Here is a 22,758-nt window from a genome sequence, read left to right on the forward strand (position 1 = left end):
AATTTTGCTTATTTACGTAGCCATTCAACCAGAAATGAGCCTCATCGCTGAACAAAATTTGTCAAAATTTGAACACATTTCGAACCGAACACTGATTTTGGTAATAAAATTCAATGATTTGCAAGCGTTGCTCGTTAGTAAGTCTATTCATGATGAAATGTCAAAGCATACTGAGCATCTTTCTCTTTGACACCATGTCTGAAATCCCACGTGATCTGTCAAATACTAATGCATGAAAATCCTAACCTCAAAAAAAATCACCCTTTATAATTTTCAACCGATCTGCACGAAATTTGGCACCGATTGTTTTGTTACTGAAGAAGCGGTTGATGTGTTCAGAATGCATGTTTTGGAGACATCTCAATCAGAGTGGCAAAAGTGATTCGACAATCGATTCAAACGCATGCAAAAGTGTATAGATCTTAATGGGGAGTATTTTGAAAAACAATAAAGCGATTTTCGATGATTAATATTTGTTTTTGTGTTCTCTTATCCCGAAATAAAAAGGGCAACCCAAGTAATACTCTGTACCACAGTGGTGGTGTAGAATATAATAAAGATAAATGGGTCTATTTGAAAAAAAAGTTTTACCCTATGGCTTATCAACTAAACCAACCATTGGTTTCAGTATTGGAAAGTACTAAAATTCAACTGCTAGAATTCCCAAACAGCTGTAGGAAAATTCTTATCTCAATCCTACAATACATGTTGTCTAGCAATCGCTAGGGGGTGTTGCGTATTCGGGCTTTGCCAATGGTGATAGCGATAGTTGATGACGGCATTTCACATTATTACAGCTGACCAAAGTAAATAAAAACAAGTGCCTCAAAACAAGTGCCTCAAAACAAGACAAACGATTAGTATTGAGCCTAAATAAATACTGTGACAACGCATAAAACCATTCCATTAACAAATCCAATAAAATCGTTTTCTTTCGCGTGAGAGCATCTTTATAAAAAACTAAATATTAACAGTGAGTACCCAACTACCAATTTTCTAATGAAATCGCTTTTGACAACAAATGGCCGTGTACATTAGAACAGGTCGGCCATGCGGACGGAGTAATATACTATTACAAAATTTGCGTTTATTGATTTTATTTTAACGAAAATTACAATGGAGAAAATTATTGCTAAAATGTAGATTTCTCCGGTTTTTGAGATTTAATTTGGGGCTGAAGGTAGAGGGTGTAAAAAAATGATGGACCATGGAAAAAATCAGGGTACAAAGGATGCCAACGTCAAATTGTCAAATACGAAAAGTATGGCAGAGCGATAGAACAGCAGCAGGTTAATGGCAGACTTCAAGACAACAACAAAATAAGAAGCGATAATGCAGTTAGGCATAGACTCTGCTTGGCTTTAAGCACATGATGGTTGTGTTGAATACGCAAACACACTGGCGAGCCTGTGGGACACAACGCTGTTGGTGGCTACGCAGTGCAGGAAGAACACAAACGCACGGGCAGGGTTGTGAGGGCATGGTGGTAGTGTTAGCTAAGAAGGCCAGGCGGCAACACTTAGACTGCAGGCAGCTCAAAAAAAAAAAAAAAAAAAAAACAAGTAAAAAGGCGTTAAGTTCGGCCGGACAGACTTTTTTCTGCGACAATTACACGACTTCCGTGGTACACATGATTTTGTGCATGTGTTGGAAGTTGTATTGATGGCTTCGAACGCTAGACAACGGCGCTGTAGCTCTGTGTGTCCAGGTTCGAATCCCGGCCGGGCTCCGCCGAACTTTTTCATTTTCAAATTTATTGCCTGTTGGGGCGAAGATTATTAGATTTAAAAATTTTTGTTTGTTTCTCTTTCGAGACAAGCTCAATGGTCGGAGATTTTCTTTGCAAATGGAAAGAAAGAGAAATTCAATACTCTGCAAGCGTTATTCGTTTATAAGACGATTCATGACTAAATTATAGGCCAAACTGAAGATGTTTGACAGTGAAACAAAACACGAAACGTGCGTGAGCTGTTTAAACCAGTGTTACCAAAAAGATAATAGCTAACAAATTTCCCTTTATATGTCAGAAATGTGTGGTATATCTACGGCTATAGTCCAATGAAAAATAAGTCGCCATAAAGTTCGTGATTAGGCGACACAGCACCAACAAATTCAATTTATATCATTATTAAGTTTATTGGACATGAGTGTGTATGATTAATTTTCGGTAATTATGCCCATATTGCCATACATCATACGCCACTTTGGTCATTCATTTTCATATTAAAATAATAGGCAAAAAATTTTTTGCAATTCAAATCGAAAAATCGTGGGTAACACATAACTGAAACTGATACATAACCGTAAACATACCACGCATTTCTGACCTTTATTAGAAGGAACCCGTGGCTTCTCCTGATGACGTTGTTATATTTAAAATTGGTGCTAATACAAAATTTTATGAAAGTTCGACATATATATTTTTTTTTTATATTTTTCAATATATATTCGCTATATAGCAAAACCTATTCGGATCAAGCATACAAGATCTTCTTTGTGAGCTCATATCAAAGAAAAAAATATAAAATATTTTTTAGTGAACAAAAACCCTAAATCTGGGTAAAATCGTAAATTATGGCCCTAAGCTAACTCTCAAAATAAAGAGGGAGTGTGTAGTAGACTCACAGATGTTGGGCACCATGTAGACAAGTCCAAGGCTCAAAATGTGTCTTGAATCCAAGGATAGTCCAATGGCACTAGAGGAGCGGGATTAGACCGATACTTACTTACGCCTTAGTATTTTGGTGGATTGCGATGGAGAGAAAGTGCAAATTAAGAATATTACAACAGGTTTAGAGAACAAGTTGTCTTGGCATAGGCGATGAGGACCACGCCCACTAGGGCACTGGAGACTATTCTAGATATCCGACCCATAGACATACAGATTCAGTGTGAGGCCGCCACTGCGGCTATTACACTTAAGACGAAGCACTGTGGGATTGAAAAAACTAGTAAGAAATGTACTATTTGAGAACGAGTGGAGATAACTCTTTGAAATTTTGAATGGCTAGAGCTGCAATTTTCTAAAAACGAAGATTCAAATTTAAAAAGTTTTAAGAAAAAACGAGTAGAGACATTTGAATAATATTTGAATTCGAAAAAACTTAAAAAAACAACAAAATAAATAATGCCCGAATTTTTTCACAATAATACCCATGCGGGCAACGATAGTTTCCCAATCGGCATTTTTTTATTTAGCTTGGAGACGAAACGAGAGAAAATGTGTTAAGCTCGGCCGTGCCGAATCTTATATACTCTTCAAAACGGATTGCATTTGTCATGTTATTGGTTAAAATTTTCTTTATGGGCAAACAAAGGAAATCGAATTAAATTTGCTATGCTATGGTAGGTTATGCTATGCTAGGTTATGGACCAAACCATACTTGGTTTGGATCTTGGAGACCACAGTGGAAGTCAGTGAGCAAAATTTCAGCCAAATCGGATAAGAATCGGGAGATCGGTTTATATGGGAGCTATGTATATGAGGTTATAAACCGATTAAGACCATACTTGGCGTATTTGTTGGAAGATGAAACAAAACACCTCATGCAAAATTTCAGCTAAACTTGATAACAATTGCGCACTCTAAAGGCTCAAGAAGTCAAGATCACCCATCTATAAGCCGATCTGGGATCTTGACTATATCAGCTTTTTAAGTGAAATTTTAACAACATATGTCAAATAAACGGGTGCTATATGTACATCTTATAGCACCAAGTCATTCGGTTTGTAACACCTCGAAATATGGATCTGCGACCCCATTAAGTATATATATTCTGGATCGTCTTGACATTCTGATTCGATCTAGCCTTGTCCGTCGGTCCGTCTGTCGAAATCACAAGAGCGATCGAACGCGTAAAGCTAGCCGCTTGAAATTTTGCACAGATATTTTATATTGATGTAGATCGTTGGGAATTCCAAATGGGTCATATCGGTTCAGATTTAGATATAGCTCCCATATAAACCAATCTCCCGATTGACTTCGTGAGCCCCTGGAAGCCGCAATTTTCATTCGATTCTGCTGAAATTTTGCTCATAGCGTTCTGTTTTGACTTCCAACAACTGTGCCAAGTACAGTCCAAATCGGTTTATAACCTGATATAGCTCCCATATAAACCGATTTCCCGTTTTGACTTCTTGAGCACCTGGAAGCCGCAATTTTATGAGGGAGGGATTGCACTCAGACATTTCGATTCAAATATGAATATCAAATTCGTGCAGCACTCCCAAATCCATTCATTCATTTGAGTCCCATATTGTCATAATGGGTCAATCAACCTTTCTAACTTATTTTTAGAAGGAAAAGCATCACCTAGCCTTGAACACAAATTTTAATGTCATATTCGTAACCTACTCCAAATTACCTTTCATTTGAGTCCCATATAAACATGGTCGGCTAATATGCCCATTTGGGGGTACTTTGGTATGGTACGACCTCTCATTACTTGGAACTAATTTTTTATGCCATATTTGTAATCTACTGTCGAATACTTTTCATTTGAGGCTCACATTGACATGAACGTTGAAAATTATAGAGCCTATGTTTCCTTCCAGACAAACTTACACAATCTGTAAAATGTAAGATTTTAAGAAAATCGGTTCAGCCGCTTTTGATTCTACGGAACAAACAAAAAACTGAGTTCCATATAGTCATGATGGGTCAATACCCATATAAAGCGTTTTTGGGGGGTAGGGTGACCTCCTGTATTTCGATCTGATTTTGTATGCCAGGTTCGTAATCTACTCCCGAATACCTTTCATTTGAGGGCCATATTGACATGAACGTCCAATATGTCTTTTTGGGGTGTTTTGGGGTTGGAGCAGCCCGATGGGTACTTAGACCCAAATTTCAATACCATATTCATATTCTATTTTGCAATACCTCTCATTTGATACCCATATTGTCCCGATCGGTCCACTTGTGATTTTGAGTGGTGTTTTTGGGTAACGGGCGAGGGTCCGCCCCCATCTGAAATCAACAAATTATAAAGCCTATTTCTCCTTCGTGACCATATTCGCAATCTACTCCCGAATACTTCTCATTTGAGTCCCTTATTGCCATGATCGACCAAAAAAGCCTATTTTAGGGGGTTTTGGAGTTGGGGCGTCCCCCCAGTTACTTGGATCCAATTTTTAATATGAAATTCGTACTCTACTCCTGAATAGCTTTCATTTGAGTATCATATTGTCCCGATCGGTTCACTTTTATTTTTGGGTAGTACTTTTGAGGTAAGGGGGCGGGTCCGCCCCCCTTACGATATCAAAAAATTATATAGCCTATGTTTCCTTCCAGACCAACCTACACAATCTGTGAAAATGTCAAGGCAATAGGTTCAGCCGTTTTTGACTCTATACGGAACAAGCAAGCAAACAAAAAAACAAGCACAAATTCAATTAAATATAAAAGAAGACAAGTCATTTGGGAGGATTTAGTTTAGAACCTAACGTGCTTCCTCTTACCTATAAATCATGTGTGGATGCCCCACCTATGAATAATACTTCTAATCCTTAACTCGCAGTGAAGCAATGGAGCGTATCTTCATAATTAATGATATGAAATAGAAGAGAACAATTGGAGATGAATAATAACACGCCACAATTCCAGTTCTCCCAGTCACTAACACTCGTATTTCGTATGGTTTTAAAAAACATTTGAAAAACTATGTACCCAAAAAAGAATAAACATAGGAGATAGAGGTAGGGACAGAGAACAAATGACTTTAAGGGAGAATTGTTTAATGTATTGCACATCTCTCAATACAGCTTAAAACAACAGAACATAACTGAGGGTTCTGTCTGCTGCTGCTACGGCTACTGTTGATGATGTGGGAGCCTAAGCCAATTCAAAGATCGCTCCACACACATAGCGGTCAGTTGAGAATCAGACTTAAATAAGAACGGTGCGAAAAATTATAGCGGAGTAGCTTCAATTCAGAAACGTGACAATCAAAGTGCTGTGAATGAAATTTTGCAACAACAAGTGCAACATCAAACAATATGTTTGCAAACAAAAAGTAAATGTTATACAAATTCAAAATCTTTAATCGAACGGAAATTTGTAAAAAATTTGAAACTGAAAATTTGCATTTCTATTCATGCAACGCAAAACGGCTTGTTATTTGTTTTATCTAGTACTTCTATTTGTTTCTCCCATTGATAAAAACAAAATACAACACAAAACCTTAATAAATATACAAAGTTTCCAAGAAAAAAAACATTTTGTGGCATTAGAAGTAAATTTTAATTATTTACATTGCAATTGCACAGATAGAGAGATAATCCGAGATAGTTGATGACGAAAACTAGGTTTATAAGGGTTGAGCGAAAATCGCTTGTGCATTTTCGCATTTGTCTATAACAGAGAGGGATTTAAGATTCCAAAGATCTGGGTGTGATTAAACCTAACATGTTTTTAAATTACAAACACTTTGCATGAAGTAGTTAAAAAATTTTAGAAAACCCATTTTTTTTGGTTTTGGCATGAATAATTATTAAAATAGGTGCTGGTGTTTTTAGTTAATCGTTTTTTTTTTGTTTTTATACTTTTTACTAACCTCTGGGGTTTCTCTAAGAGCAATTCACTCTAAATAAACATTTATAAAAAAAATAATTAAATTTGAAAACAGATTTCTTCGACAAAGAGCACTTTGTTCACAGAAACATGGTGTAAAATGTTTTTAGGCCTAAGCTATTGCCGGACAATCAATTTCCTATGAGAGATATGTGTGTTAGGCAAAACTACATAGTAACAGATGTTCTAAATTTTTTTCATAGCAATAATTTATTTGAAAATCATTATTTGCCAGTTATTATCGTTTTTATACCATACACCATACTGTGGAGAGGGTATTATAACTTAGTGCATTTGCTTCTAACACCCAGAAGAGATATAGACTCATTGATAAGAATACCGATCGACTCAATCACTTTCTGATTCGATTTAGCCATGTCTGTCTGTCTGTCTATACTTGTTAATTTGTGTACAAGCTACAGGTCGCAGTTTTCATCCGATCGTATTAAAATTTGGCCTAGGGACGAAGCCTATTAAAATTGGAAACAAGTAAAAGCGTGCTAAGTTCGGCCGGCCCGAATCTTATATACCCTCCACCATAGATCGCATTTGTCGAGTTCTTTTCCCGATATCTCTTTTTAGGAAAGAAAAGAATTGCTATAATATTGGAGCTATATCAAGTTATGGTCAGATTCGAATTTAATATTGGAGACTATAGTAAAAAAGTCTTTTTGTAAAATTGCAGCCAATTCGAGTAAGAATTGCACCCTTTAGCGGCTCACGAAGTAAAATAGAGAGATCGGTTTATATGGGAGCTGTATCAGGCTATAGACCGATTTGGACCATATTTGACGCGTATGTTGATGGACATGGGAAAAGCCGTTGTACAAAATTTCAGCCAAATCTGATAATATTGGATTGCCTAAAAAGTAATTGCGGATTTTTTAAAAGAAAGTAAATGCATTTTTAATAATACTTAGAATGAACTTTAATCAAATATATAATTGCCATTTTGTTCGATAACCTTTTGCCATCTTCCTGGCAAATTTAGTATTCCACGCTCATAGAACTTCTGGCCTTTATCTGCAAAAAACTGAACCAAGTGCGATTTTATAGCCTCATCATTGCCGAAAGTTTTACCATTTAAGGAGTTCTGCAAAGACCGAGATAAATGGTAGTCTGATGGTGCAAGGTCAGGGCTATATAATGGATGCATCAAAAGTTCCCAGCCAAGCTCACTCAGTTTTTGGCGAGTGACCAAAGATGTGTTCTGGTCGCTTCTCCTTGATGGCTGTATTCAATTTGTCCAATTGTTGACAGTAAACATCTGAATTAATCGTTTGGTTCCTTGGAAGCAGCTCAAAATATACCACACCCTTCCAATCCCACCAAACAGACAGCATAACCTTCTTTTGGTGGATATCAGCCTTTGAAGTGGTTTGAGCTGGTTCACCATGCTTGGACCATGATCGTTTTCGACTAACATTGTTGTAAACAATCCATTTTTCATCTCCAGTTATGATTCGTTTTAAAAACGGATCGAATTCATTGCGTTTAAGGTGCATATCACAAGCGTTGATTCGGTTTGTTAAATGAATTTCTTTCAATACATGTGGTACCCATATTAAAATTGACGCCAAACAAACAAATGTAAACAAAATTTCGCGCACTCTTTTTTCTAGAGCAAGCTTAAAGTAACAGCTGATAACTGACAGAAGAAAGAATGCGATTACAGAGTCACAAGCCGTATTACCGACAATTACTTTTTGGTCAACCCAATAATTACGCCTTCTGGAAGCTCAAGAAGTCAAGATCCCAGATCGGTTTATATGGCAGCTACATTAAGTTATGGATCGATTTGAACCATTTTGGGCACAGTAATTAGAAGTCATAACAAAACATGTCATGTAAATTTCAGCCAAATCGGATATGAATTGCGCCCTCTAGTGACTCAAGAAGACAAAATTCAAGATCGGTTTATATGGCAGCTATATCAGGTTATGAACTGATTTAAACTATACTCAGCACAGAACCATTTCGGGCACATTTATTAGAAGTCATAACAAAACACGTCATGCAAATTTCAGCCAAATCGGATATGAATTGCGGCCTCTAGTGGCTCAAAAAGTCAAGATTCAAGATCGGTTTATATGATAGCTATATCAGGTTATGGACCGATTTAAACCATACTCAGCACAGTTATTGGAAGTCACAACGAAACACCTCATGCAAAATTTCAGCCAAATCGCATATGAATTGCGCCCTCTAGTGGCTCAAAAAGTCAAGATTCAAGATCGGTTTATATGACAGCTATATCAGGTTATGGACCGATTTAAACCATACTCAGCACAGTTATTGGAAGTCACAACGAAACACCTCATGCAAAATTTCAGCCAAATCGGATATCAATTGCGCCCTCTAGTGGCTTAAAAAGTCAAAATCCAAGATCGGTTTATATGGCAGCTATATCAAAACATTGACCGATATAGCCCATTTACAATCCCAACCGACCTACACTTATAAGAAGTACTTGTGCAAAACTTCAAGCGGCTAGCTTTATTCTTTCGACGGACGGACGGACAGAGGGACGGACATGCCTAGATCAACTAAAAATGCCATAACGATCAAGAATATATATACTGCATGGGGTCTTAGACGAATATTTTGAGAAGTTACAAACAGAATGATGAAATTAGTATACCCCCTTCCTATGGTGGAGGGTATAAAAATCGGTTCAGATTTGGATATAGCTCCCATATATATGTTCGTCCGATTTGCAATAATAATGCAATAAAATGTTCATTTGTTAACCGATTCTATCAAAATTTATCGGGAAGAATTTTCTCTTGACTTTCGATATTATTAGTGAATTTCATAGAATTCGGTTCAGATTTAGATATAGCTGTGATATACGTATATTGCCAGACGTCATATATGTATATCCTGTCATATATGCATATCCTCACCGACTACCACAATATCTAAGAAGTTTTCTAGAAATCGGGTCAGATTTAGATATAGCTCCCATATATATGTTCTTCAGTTTCCGGGTAATTGGCAATAATGTTGTCATTTGTCAACCGTAGTCATTACAGTTTGAACATATTTGCTCGAAATTTGATAGGGATTGTTTAATTACCCATCTGAAAACATCCGCCGAGTTTCATCATCCGCCGAGTTTCATCAAAATCCGTCCCTCCGCTATCGTGATTTCTACAGACGGACGGACGGACATGGCTAGTTCGACTCAGAATGGCGAGACGATCAAGAACATATATATACTTTGTGGGGTCCTAGATCAATATTTCAAGGTGTTACAAACGGAATGACTAGATTAGTATACGCCCATCCTATGGTGGTGGATATAATAAGCATATTATAGAGCTAATTGAAGATATTAGTATATATAGTTGACACTAAATGGTACGGTTCAACTCTAAAAACACGACAGTGGACATGTGTACCGACCATGACAATATGATCGAATCTGATATTTCAAGCCCATATCGAAACGAAATGTGGACCGACCAGAGCAACATGGGTATCAATTAAAAAGTAATTGGAAGTTGGAAAGGAATCTTATATTAAACTTTTGCAGCCAAGTTTTCGGGCGGTCTTTCTATACCCAAAAACTAATTTGGACAATAAAGAGTACAAGTTCGACATGCAAAGGTGCATGTAACACTGTGAAACAGCGATCTCCCCATATCCCCCATCCTAAATTTCCCATGAACATTACATTTAGAAACTCGGGATACTTCTCTCATATCAATGAATGCAGTCCGACTAAAGTTGAAGCTCAATGATAAGGGGCCTCCTTTTTTATGCCGAGTCAGAACGGCGTGCCGCATAGCGACACCACTTGATAGGGAAGTTTTAACATGCCTTACAATGTAGCCAGCATTGGTAAGGGGATAACCACCGCTGAAAATTTTGTTGATATCCATGCCTGGATTTCAACCCAGGCGTTCGCCATCATAGGTGAACATGGGAACCTCTGTGCAACGGTGGCCTTCCCATGTTTTGATATAACTGCCATATAAACCGATCTTGGATCTCAACTTCTTGAACCACTAGAGGGCGCAATTTTCATCCGATTTGGATGAAATTTTGCATGAAGTGTTTTGTTATAGCTTCCAACAACTGTGCTAAGTATGGTTCAAATCGCTTCAAAACCTGGTTTAGCTACCATATAAACCGATTAACTTTATGAGCCAGTAGAGGGCGCAATTCCCATTCGATTTGGCTGAAATTTTGCGTGAGGCCTTTTTGTTTGACTACCAACAAGTGTACTAAGTATGGACCAAATCGGTCCATAACCTGATTTAGCTGCCATATAAACCGATCATAGATCTTGACTTCTTGAGACACTAGATGTCGTAATTCTCCTTCGATTTGGCTAAAATTTTGCATGAAGTGTTTTATTATGACTTCCAACAACTTTGCTAAGTGTGCTACGAATCGGACTATAATCGGACAATAACCTGATATAGCTGTCATAAAAACCGATCTTGAATCTTAATTTTGAAATCCCTAGAGGGCGCAATTCTAAACTGATATAGCTGTCGTATAAACCGATCCTTTATATTGACTTCTTGAGCCGCAAGAGGGCTCAATTCTCATCGGATTTGGCTGAAATTTTGCATAAAGTGTTTTATTATGACTTTCAAAAAATGTGCTAAGTGTGGTCCGAACTGGACCATAACCTGATATAGCTGTCATATAAACCGATCTTGGATCTTGATTTTTAAGCCCCTAGAGAGCGCAATTCTTATCCGATATTACTTCTTCAGTCCCTATAGGGCACAATTCTCATATGATTGGGTTGAAAATTGCACAGTGTCTTTTACTATGGTCTTCAACATTCAATGTATTTATGGTCCAAATCGGACTCTAACTTGATGTTGTTGTTGTAGCAGTGTTTTGTACACTATAACTTGATATAACTCCAATAGCATACCAATTCTTATCCATTATTCTTTGTTTGCCTAAAAACAGATACCGGGCAAAGAACTCGACAAATGCGATCGATTGTGGAGGGTATATTATTGGGTTGCCCAAAAAGTAATTGCGGATTTTTCATATTGTCGGCGTTGACAAATTTTTTCACAGCTTATGACTCTGTAATTGCATTCATTCATTCCAAGTTTTATTAAAAATGCATTTACTTTCTTTTAAAAAATCCGCAATTACTTTTTGGGCAATAGATTCAGTCCGGCAGAACTAAGCATTCTCCTTCTTTTAATACCCTCCACTATAGGATGGGGAGTATACTAATTTCATCATTCCGTTTGTAACACCTCGAAATATGCGTCTAAGACCCCATAAAGTGTATATATTCTTTATAGTCATGACATTTTAAGTCGATCTAGCCATATCCGTCCGGCTGTCCGTCCATCATTCCGTCCGTCCGTCTGTCGAAAGCACATTTACATTCGACGGAGTACATCTAGGCTCTTGAAATTTTTCACAAATACTTCTTTTTAGTGTAGGTCGATTGGGATTGCAAATGGGCCAAATCGGTCCATGTTTTTGGGTCCGATTTTGGGTCTTGAGCTTCTAGAGGGCGCAATTCTTATGCAATTTGGCAGAAATGTTGCATGAATTATTTTATTTTGATTTACAACAACTGCGTCAAGTATGGTCTAAATCAGTCCATATCCTGATATGGCCGCCATACTGCGCCCTCTAGAAGTCTAATCGGGAGATCGGTTTCCCTATTAGACTTCTTGGGCTTCTAGAGGGCGCAATTCTTATCCAATATGGTTGAAATTTTGCATATGTCGTTTTGGTTTAACTTCCAACAACTATTCTAAGTATGGTCTAAATCGGTATATAACCTAATATAGCTGCCATATAAATCGACTTCTCAGTTTGACTTTTTGAGCCTCTGGAGGGCGCAATTATTACTCGATTTGCCTGAAATTTTGCAGTTGGTGTTTTTCTATTTGAAAATTTCATTCAAAGAACTTCACAAATGTAATCCATGGTGGAGGGTATAGTAGATTCAGTCCGGCCGAACTAAGCACTCTCTTACTTGTTCTTTTTCTAATTTCGTATGTTCAGTTGTCTATTTTATTTATTACAAAATAATTTATTTATTACAAAAAAAAAAATAAATGACAACAATTAAATTTGTTTAAAAAAAAAAACAATTCAGTCGTTGAATTGGTAAAATTACAAAATTTTTGAAATAAATTATAAAAATTTTAATACAATTAACCGTTTGGGAAATCTCTCCATAATTTGGCCATACAGGAAGATCCATGGCAAATTGTAAGTCAAACAATGACCAGAAGCGCGTAGTTGATAAATAGATCGTGTGTTTACAAATATCCCAACCATACAAGGAGGGGAATAAAATGGTTTATCGGTCATTTGCTTCGACAATAAGTCCGCAAGTGCCTTTGACAAATACTAGCCGTTTTGTTTTGTTGTTGTTGTTGCCCGGTGCACTATGTGTATAAATAGAGGCTCGTCTGAATAGAAGTGTCCCAGTCGAAGGTGTCATTCTAAATTAAAAACAATTTAAGCTTGAATCTGATCAAGTTCTCCGTCACTTGAGTGCTCGTGTGGTGGAGAGTAGTAGTCCACTGTCGCAACTTATTTCGAGCGAACAAAAACTAAAAAAAAGAAAAATAAGAAAATCCCGAAAGTAAAGTATCCTAAACGTCATTACCAGCACAAGATGTTGTGCGCGAGAAAAGGCGATTGTTGAAGGCAAACACAATCATCGCATAATCAAATTTGATAACACTGAAAATAAATTGAATTAAGTCAAGAGCGGTGAAATAATTCGGTGGACGAGAAGCACCAGACATTAACTATCATCGCCCCAGACACAAAGAACGGACGCAGAAGCCTGCTCACACATATACTAAAATGTTCTTCCCTAATTCCCACAGCCGGCGTTTCACAACGTTATTCGTATTGGTCTTGATTTCTCAACTCGTGACGATAATGTCGGCGGCAGCCGTAAGGAATGACAACAATGACTTTTGGGATATGGGCTCATCACGACCGGATGAGAATCCCTCAAGACTGCGGCTTTGGTTGACTATTAGTGCACAGAAAAGATTCCTGGAGATATCGTGGGTTAATGCTCCAGCCTTGGAGGATGATCGCATTATGCTTACCTCTGGAGAGCCATATAATTTTGAGAAACTGAAATACATAGCAACAGACAAAACACCTATGGCTGAATTCAGTAAAGAAGAGGATGACATCTCCAAGGCCCTCGATCAAGAAGAGGAGGGTAGTGGTTTCGGTAATGAGTCTTCTACAACGCAGCCAGCCATGGGAGAGTCCGGCTATTATGCTAATGATATTCACTATTGGATATCAAATAATGGCACCAACAAAATCGTGGCTGCCTTAACACCAACTGCCAGTTCTCTATGGTTTACCACGGGTGTTCCCTTCGATTATAGCCTTTCGAAAGCTGTCACCGCCCAAACTTCCTGTTATGGTTTTTGGGCCACCTATATTAATGGCAATGGCACAATACTGGCCTCAACATGCCTTCATGCCTATCCACGTTGGATGAATGAAATGAAATCAACTATTGGCCGTTTACGCTTTCGTGATCTTTTTATACCTGGCTCTCATGATTCTGGTTCATATCGCTTGAATTTTAATCCTTTGCATCAAGAGAATTTAGTCACAAAATACTCTTTATGCCAGGATGATGACATACGGGGTCAATTGATGCATGGCATACGGTATTTGGACATACGAGTCGGTTATCATCCCAATACACCAGAGCTATTCTTCATCAACCACGGCATTGTACGTCAGAGGCCACTTGTGGAGATTATCGATCAGGTGAAAGAGTTTGTGGAGGAGACCAATGAGATCATCATCTTTGGCCTCAAGGAGTTTCCAGTGGGTGAGTATCATAAGCTACCTATTTATTATGTATGTATGTATATCCGTTTTATCAAAGCTGATAATAAATCCTAAGAGTTGTGTCTTAAGTGGCATTGATAGGGTCCAACTATCTCATTGACTTTAAAAATCACCAACAGTACGGTCGAAACTATCTTCTATGCGATGGTAGCGCTTACTGTCTTGTAGTATGTATGCTGAGGTTTTTAACATTCTGGCCAAGTTGCGCATACGTCTCCAGCCTTAAATAGTTTAGCTAGTAACTCATCGGTTCCTACTGCTTTCTTGTTCGTCACCCAAGTTAGTGCCTACGGTATAAATAGTTCAGCTGGTAACCCATCGGCTTGGGCTGCCTTGTTGTTCTTCAGCCAGGTTACTGCTACGTAGACCTATTTCTATATATATCATCATAAGGGATCAGTTCTTTAGTAAAACTACCAATATCGGATATCAGCTGAAATGTTCATTCCAAATTCAAAGCTCCCCATTTGTATCTGTTACTGATTTCTATCTTTGTCGCTGTAGGAGTATATGCCCGTATTAATGTCATCGGTTTGATGTTTAAGTCCTTGGTTGAATTTCCAGACTTCCTTATGACTTCTGGACAACTTGATTCGCTTACACTCACGTGATTCCATTTACCTCTACTTACCTTTCGTTAGACGAAAGGTAAGTAGTACCTATCGTTCGCACGATAGGTACTAAGACTAAAATTTTAATACCATATTCGTATTCTACAGACCAATACCTTTCATTTGATACCTATATTGTCCCGATCGGTCCACCTTTGAGTTTAGGGGGTGTTTTTGGCATAATGGGGAGGGACCGCTTCCCTTCCGATATCGAAAATCCTTTCAGACCCACCTACACAATATGCGAATATTTCGAAAAAAAATCGGTTCTACCGTTTTTGCCGTTTTTGCAATGCCCGTCTGACTGTTACGCACCTTCACTACACAGTCTAGAACTCTATTCGTCCTATATAACCTCATAATGTTCGTAGCACCCAATTGCTTGCTGACTAAAACCTCAACCGTAAAATCTATACCTTTCGGAAGAAATTCTTCACCTCAGATCTATCATATTCATCGGAAAGCCCTTCTACCACCACTCCATAAGGTAAAAGTTCACTCAATAAGAGTGCTACAAAAGTGCTCTTTTGCATAGCCACCACGGGCACGCTTGCAGAAGTCCAGACGCTGAACCCAATTTTCGACAGGGTTCAAGCATAAACCAGCCGATACTGTCGCAATGTCAAGGGAAGGTCGGTGGAGACTGGCATGTTGTGCGTAAAATAGAAAAATCCTTCGATGCCAAAACGTACACACTGGCGGTATGCATTGACATCGAGGGGGTTTTTAACAATGGGCGGACTGACAAACTGATCCAATCCTTAGACATGTACCTGGTGGACCCGGTTCTTAGAGACTGGATAAATTGCAGGTCCCATGACATAAATATAAGGGAGAATGTGGCACAGGGAACGCCACAGGAGGATATTTTATCGCCACTTCTTTGGGTGACCACCATAAATGACCTATTACGGATGCTGACTGAGGAGAGGATTTAAGGGCATGGGCGATGAATGCGCATGCAACCCTGTGGAACAGCGAAACAGTCGGTAGAACGGCAAAAATTCTATGAGGGGATCCATATCGTGAGAAGACGAGGCTGTTACTGAAAGGAAGTAAGAAGGAGGTCAGTATAGCTTTCGGTATCATAACGCGACACATAGGACAACGAGCTCACTTATGTAAAATCGGTGCGGCAAGTGACAGCATGTGTAGGACATGCGGAGAGGCATTAGGGGAGTGGCATGGAAAACGATTAAGGATTTTGTAAATAGCACGGAATTCCTTACTTAGATTTTCTTTTTAGAGGTAACTTTATAGTTTTTAGAGCGCACAACAAGCCGATTACTCGCTTAGGTGTATGTCCATATTGGCATAGGGCGGATTAATATTTTCAACCTAACCTAACCTACAATCGCAATTTCGTCTTCGATATTCGTACGAAGGTCATCAATCGTTGCTGGCTTGTTGGCATAGACCATATACTTGATGCATCCCCATAGGAAATGGCCTAACGGCGTCAAATCGCACTACCGAGGCCTCCAAGCGACTGTACCATTTCGTGAGATAATACGTTCTCCACACTTGGTTTCAAATAAATCGATTGTGACATTCGCTGCGTGGCTTGTGTCCCCGTCCTGTTGGAACCACATGTCCTCCAAGTCCATATAATCCAACTAGGGCCAAACATATACAGCTATCATTGAACGGTAGCGATTCTTTGTATTCATAGTAACATGCAGGTCTTGATCATCACGGAAAAAGTACGTAAAGTATGACTCCGCCGGCCTATAAACCGCACCAAGCTGTAAATTTTTAAAGATGCAATGATGATTCATAGAGTAAGTGTGGATTGCTGTCTGACCAATAACGTATATTTTGCTTATTGTCGGAGCCATTCAGCCAGAAATGAGCCTCATCGTTGCGCTCTTAACGTTGAGGCCACTGACTCCGAATTTCGGTAGTAAATTTTAATAATTTCGACTCGTTGTTGGCTTGAGTATCTTTCCATCATGAAATGGCAATCTTTACTGAAGAGAAATGGCAAAATCTTTCCATTATGAAATGAAAAATCCTACTGCAGAGAAATGACAAAAGAGCGGCAAAAATATGACGTTGTTTGCTGTCCCTATCGGTTTTTTTTATAGCGTCTCTGAAAAAAACCCTCTAAAGCCTCTCTGAATGAGCAAGGGCTTTATCTTGTCAAATGTCTTCAAATCTTTCATACGCAGTAAAATTAAGGATTTACTTACCCGCTTCAAGTGAAAATAGGGATTAACAAAATTGAATCTCATCTGATTCACAATTCACCGCGATAGCCGAATATAGTAAAAACCTGTAACAAGAACAAAAATGTTAAAATCAAAATCAAAAATGTTAACTCACGAAATTTAAAAGTAACGGTTAATTTTTTATCTCGTAGATGACATATAACCGATCTCCCGATTCGACTTCTTAAGCATCTAGATAGCGCAATTATAACCCGCTTTGGCTGAAATTTTGCACGAGTCATCTTGTTATGAATTCTAACAGCCATGAAAAATACTGCCCATTTCGTTCTAAAATGTTGTAGCTTCCATATAAACCAATCTCCTGATTTAAGTTCTTGATCCTATAAAAGGCGCATTTATTATCCGATTTTGCTGAAATCTGATGCAGTGAGCTGCATTAGACCCTTCGACATCCGTGTTCAATATGGACCAGATCGGTCAATATTTAGATATAGCTAACATATACACCGATCTTCAAACTTAAGGTATTGAGCTTTTGAGCTTTGGTGAAATTTGGCGCAGTAAGCTGTGTTCAGCCTTTTCAAATTCGTCCATATTTGGATGTAGCTGTTATATTGGGTTGCCCAATAAGTAATTGCGGATTTTTCATATAGTCGGCGTTGACAAATTTTTTCACAGCTTGTGACTCTGTAATTGCATTCTTTCTTCTGTCAGTTATCAGCTGTTACTTTTAGCTTGTTTTAGAAAAAAAATTTATAAAAAGGTATATTTTATTAAAGTTCATTCTAAGTTTTATTAAAAATGCATTTAATTTCTTTTAAAAAAATCCGCAATTACTTTTTGGACAACCCTATATATACCATTTTCCCAATTTATAGCCTTGGGACCATAAAAGGCGTATTTATTACCCAATTTCGCTAAAATTTGTTTTTGACCCCTACACATCACCACCGAATATGATTTGGACATATGTAGCTGCCAATATCCCGGTTTACGGTTTTGAACAGTGAACAAGTTTGGTCTAAATTGGACCGTTACAAGTTTGGTCTAAATTGGATCATATTTCAATAAAGCTGCAACCAGTGTTGCCACTCAATTATATCCTACCAAAATATAAGCAAAATCCTACCAAACACAAACAAATGTTTTACACTGTATTGGTTTTTTTACCCACCAACGAAGAGTTGACCATTTTTCATTCCCCTTGCAACATACTATATCGTCATTATATTCATAGACGATCTAGAAATGTCCGTCCTTATGTCCTTGTTGAAATCCCTCTACAGCCTAAAGTTCAAAGATGGTACATATCTTGATATAGCATCTTTTATACCAATACCCAGATAAGAAATCTTTAGTTCATAGAAGTCATATGTTTGCCTGATTTAAATGGACAACAGTGCCGAGTTTGAATAAAGCGATCTCCCGATTTAACTGTTTAAGCCATTTACTATCCATTATAGCCAATACCTTGAGTTGCAGGAACCCCTCAACATCTGAGTATGAATCAGATCTGACCATATTTGTACGCAGCTATAACCCTTTTTCAATTGAAGGCATAGAAAGCACAAAAGGCACCTTTGCTTGACTCCACGGTTAATGGGTTGTTTCCAACTCTCTTTTTGTACAGCGGTTCCATGTGTTTCTCGGGCATCTCTACCTGATATAGTCCCAATATAAACCGGTCTCCCGATTTGACATTTTGAGCCTCTAGATATTCCAATTGTTATCCTATTGGGCTGAAATTTTGCTGGTTCTGTTCTGTTTTGATTCACAATAATCATGAAAAGTATGGTTGTGCCAAATATGGTTCAAATCGGTGTTCAACCTGATATACATAGCACCCAAGGAAATCGGCCGATTTGAGTTCTTGATCAAATGGAAGCCGCAATAGTTGGCGGATTTGACTGAAACTTTGCACATAATGAATTGTTATGACCATATGGTAAGTATTGTCCAAATCAAGCTATAATCTGATATAGCTCCCATATAAACCCATATCTCCCGATTAGACTTCTACTGCTCCTATAACCCAAAATTTTTGCCTGGTTTAGCAGAAATTTGCCCGTCAGCTAAGTTCACCTCTTTTTATAACCACCACCATAATATGGGGGTATACTAATCTAGTCATTCCGTTTGTAACACCTCGAAATATGGAACTAGGTCCCCATAAAGTATATTTATTCTTGTTTGTCTCGAAATTCTGATTCGAACTAGCCATGTCTGACCACAGAAACTTTATATTGATGTAGATCGTTAGGGATTGCAAATGGGCTATGTTGGTTTAGATTTGGATAAACCGATCTCCCGATTTGACTTCTTGAGACCCTGGAAGCCGCAATTTTTGTCCGATTTGGCTGTGCCAAGTACGGTCTAAATCGGTATATAACCTGCTGTAGCACCCATATAAACCGATCTCCCGATTTGATTTCCTGAGACCCTGGAAGCCGCAATTTTTGTCCGATTTGGCTGAAATTTTTCACATAGTGTTCTATTTTGACTTCCAAAACTGTGCCGTATACGGTTCAGATCGGGTTAGAACATGATATAGCTCCCATATAAACCGATCTCCCGATTGGACTTCTTGAGCCCTTACAAGCCGCAATTTTTATCCGATTTGACTGACATTTTGTATATAGTGTTCTGTTATGAGTCCCAACAACTGCGCCAAGTATGGTCCAATTCGGTACAGCTCCCACATACGTGGGAGATACAGCTCCCACATATTGCAAAGTCCATGGTGGCGGGTTCTTAAGATTCGGCCCGGCCGAACTTAGCACGCTTTTATTTATTACTTGCCATCGTTCGTATTTAATTTAATTATGTTTTATGCTGGGTTATAGACACCTTCATATATACGAGTACATATACTGCACATCCTAATGGATGGAAAAATTAAAATATTCTTTACCCCCTTTTTAATATCATACATTTTTATATATTTTTCTTTAAGGTTTTGGTAAAAATTTAACTGTTCATCACAAATTGGCGCATTTCCTTAAGGATCATTTTGGCGAACTTGTTGTTCATCCTTCAGCAACATGGCGGGCTACTTTAAATGATATTTGGTCTCGTAAACAAAATGTTATCCTAGCTTATGATAAACAGGAAGTAGTACAACTATATCCACATCTGCTATTTGGCTCGGTGGAGCAAAGATGGGGCAATGTTCAGAAATGGGCCGATTTGGAAGCATTTTTACGTGCCAATAGCGACAACGATGTATCGTAAGTTAAATAAACATAATCTCATTACACGAGGGTATATTAAAAAAAAATACTAGGGGAATACCCGAACATATATGTGAAAGTCCTCCAACGCTTAAAACCTACAAGTTACTTAGTGCTTATTTTTATACCCTCTACCATAGGATGGGGGTATACTAATTTCGTCTTTCTGTTTGTAACACCTTGAAATATGCATCTAAGACCCCATTAAGTGTATATATTCTTGATCGTCATGTCATTTTAAGTCGATCTAGCCAAGTCCGTCCGTCTGTCCATCCGTCTATCTGTCTGTCGAAAGCCCGCTAACTTTCGAAGGAGTAAAGCTAGCCGCTTGAAATTTTGCACAAAGACTTTTTATTAGTGTAGGTCGGTTGGGATTGTAAATGGGCCAAATCGGTCCATGTTTTTATATAACTGCCATATAAACCGATCTTGATATCTTGAGCCTAAAATTTTGCAAGTGGTGTTTTGGTATCACATCCAATAACTTTGCTAAGTATGGTTCAAATCGGTCCATGTTTTAATATAGCTGCCATATAAACCGATCTTGGGTCTTGACTTCTTGAGCCTCTAGAGGGAGCATTTCACGTCCGATTTGGCTGAAATTTTGCATGAGGTATTTTTTTATGATTTCCAACAACTGTGCAAAGTATGGTTGAACTCGGTCTATAACCTGATGCAGCTATCATATAAACCGATCTTGAATATTGACTTCTTGAGCCACTAGAGGACGCAATTCTTATCCGATTGAGTTGAAATTTTGCATGAGGTGTTTTGTTATGATTTCCAACATTAGTATGGGTGAAATCAGTGCATAACCTGATATAGCTGTAATATAAACCGATCTTGGATCTTGACTTCTTGAGCCATCCGATACTGTCCTAAGTATGGCGCACATAACCTGATATAGCTGCCATATAAACCTATCTAGAATCTTGACTTCTTAAGCCTCTAGAGGGCGCAATTCTCATCCGATTTGGAAGAAATTTTGCACAACGGCTACTCTCATGACCTTCAACAGACGTGTCTACTATGGTTTGAATCGATCAATAGCTTGATACAGCTCCCATATAAACCTATATCCCGATTTTGCTTCTTGGGCCCCTACAAGGCGCAATTCTTATCCGAATGAACTGAAATATTACACAATGACTTCTACAATGTTCAGCATTCATTTATGATCCGAATCGGACTATAACTTGTTTTTAATGTACCCTAGGTCTGTCTTTTTTTTAATAATTAAAAACTTAATTCATACATCTTTCTTTTTAGACGATTAACGAGCAGACCAGTTGCCGATATGGCTGAGCTTACACCAAAAGCATGGGATGTTATACTCAACAAATACGGTGGACTTCGCAAAATGGCTGATCGTGTCAATTGGCGGGTCTCACAATTGTATGCCAATGATTTGGCAGCAAATGCAAATATCGTTGCGATAGACTATTATCGTGGTACCACAATTGTTGAGACCGCCTTGGATTGGAATAAAAGAAAAATTGTATTTTAGTATTGACAAAAGAACAAAAATGTGTAAATAATGTAAAGTAATGAAAATATTTTTATACATAAAATGGTTTAAAACAGAAGTGCAGACTTCAATTAGTTTTTAAAACGCAACGCAACTTCGCACTCCTTCTAGTTTTTCTCAAGATCCTTGGAATCACTTGCAAAATAGGCATCATTGTCTCAAAAGCGGCCCGGATTCAACTGATAGCTTGCATATAAACATATCACAATCCCATGGCAGCCGGTTTTGCTTACCGGATTGACCCGATAAAATCCCCATCGGCTAGGGCTGCCGCCTCAATGTGCTTGTTGGTCCTTTTTTTGTCATGGGAGAGGCATATCCCGGAGTGCCTTTTCCGCACGCTTCTGATCCGTGCCGGGATTGAAAAGAAACCGTACCCTGATTCTTTTCGGTTTGCCAGAACCGCCTCCACCATTGGTCATCATGGAGCCCACCGTAACGCAGAGGTTAGCATTTGCGTCTATGACGCTGAACGTCAGGGTTTGAATCCTGGCGATACCATCAGAAAAAATTTTCAGCGGTGGTTTTCCCCTCCTAATGCTGGCAACATTTGTGAGGTACTATGCCATGTAAAACTTCTCCCCAAAGAGGTGTCGCGCTGCGGCACACAGGACTCGGCTCAAAAAAGGAGGCCCCTTACCATTGAGCTTAAACTTGAATCGGACTGCACTCATTGATATGTGAGAAGTTTGCCCCTGTTCCTTAGTGGAATGTTCATGGGCAAAATTTGCAATTTTGCCTCCATCATCGGTCGGTGTCGGTGAGGTGTAACCGCTAACATTTCCGATCTTGCACTGGC

General features: G+C 38.4%; 1 protein-coding gene across 7 annotated transcripts; it reads left to right on the forward strand.

Annotated features, from left to right (window-relative positions):
• The first annotated feature begins 841 nt into the window (after positions 1-841).
• On the forward strand, positions 842-22,017 carry LOC106083703 (PI-PLC X domain-containing protein 2). Of its 7 annotated transcripts, XM_059364994.1 has the most exons (5): positions 5,873-6,014; positions 12,770-12,787; positions 13,417-14,399; positions 20,155-20,428; positions 21,701-22,017. In XM_059364994.1, the coding sequence occupies exons 1-5, from the start codon at positions 5,998-6,000 to the stop codon at positions 21,936-21,938; spliced, it is 1,530 nt and encodes a 509-aa protein (XP_059220977.1). In that variant the 5' UTR covers positions 5,873-5,997; the 3' UTR covers positions 21,939-22,017. The 7 variants fall into 7 exon arrangements, with proteins under 7 accessions (XP_059220984.1, XP_059220977.1, XP_059220978.1 ...); XM_059365001.1 differs by lacking the exons at positions 5,873-6,014; positions 12,770-12,787 and adding an exon at positions 842-973; XM_059364995.1 differs by lacking the exon at positions 12,770-12,787 and having other exon boundaries at positions 12,983-14,399.
• Positions 22,018-22,758: the final 741 nt, after the last annotated feature.

The sequence above is a fragment of the Stomoxys calcitrans genome, chromosome 3, assembly GCF_963082655.1.
Source record: "Stomoxys calcitrans chromosome 3, idStoCalc2.1, whole genome shotgun sequence".
NCBI lineage: Eukaryota > Metazoa > Arthropoda > Insecta > Diptera > Muscidae > Stomoxys > Stomoxys calcitrans.

Bases quoted from the DNA above. Each gene is read 5' to 3' on its own strand.
- LOC106083703 (XM_059364994.1), top strand. The intron at 14,400-20,154 runs GTGAGTATCATA...TTTTTCTTTAAG, and splicing joins CCTCAAGGAGTTTCCAGTGG to GTTTTGGTAAAAATTTAACT. The intron at 20,429-21,700 runs GTAAGTTAAATA...CTTTCTTTTTAG, and splicing joins AATAGCGACAACGATGTATC to ACGATTAACGAGCAGACCAG.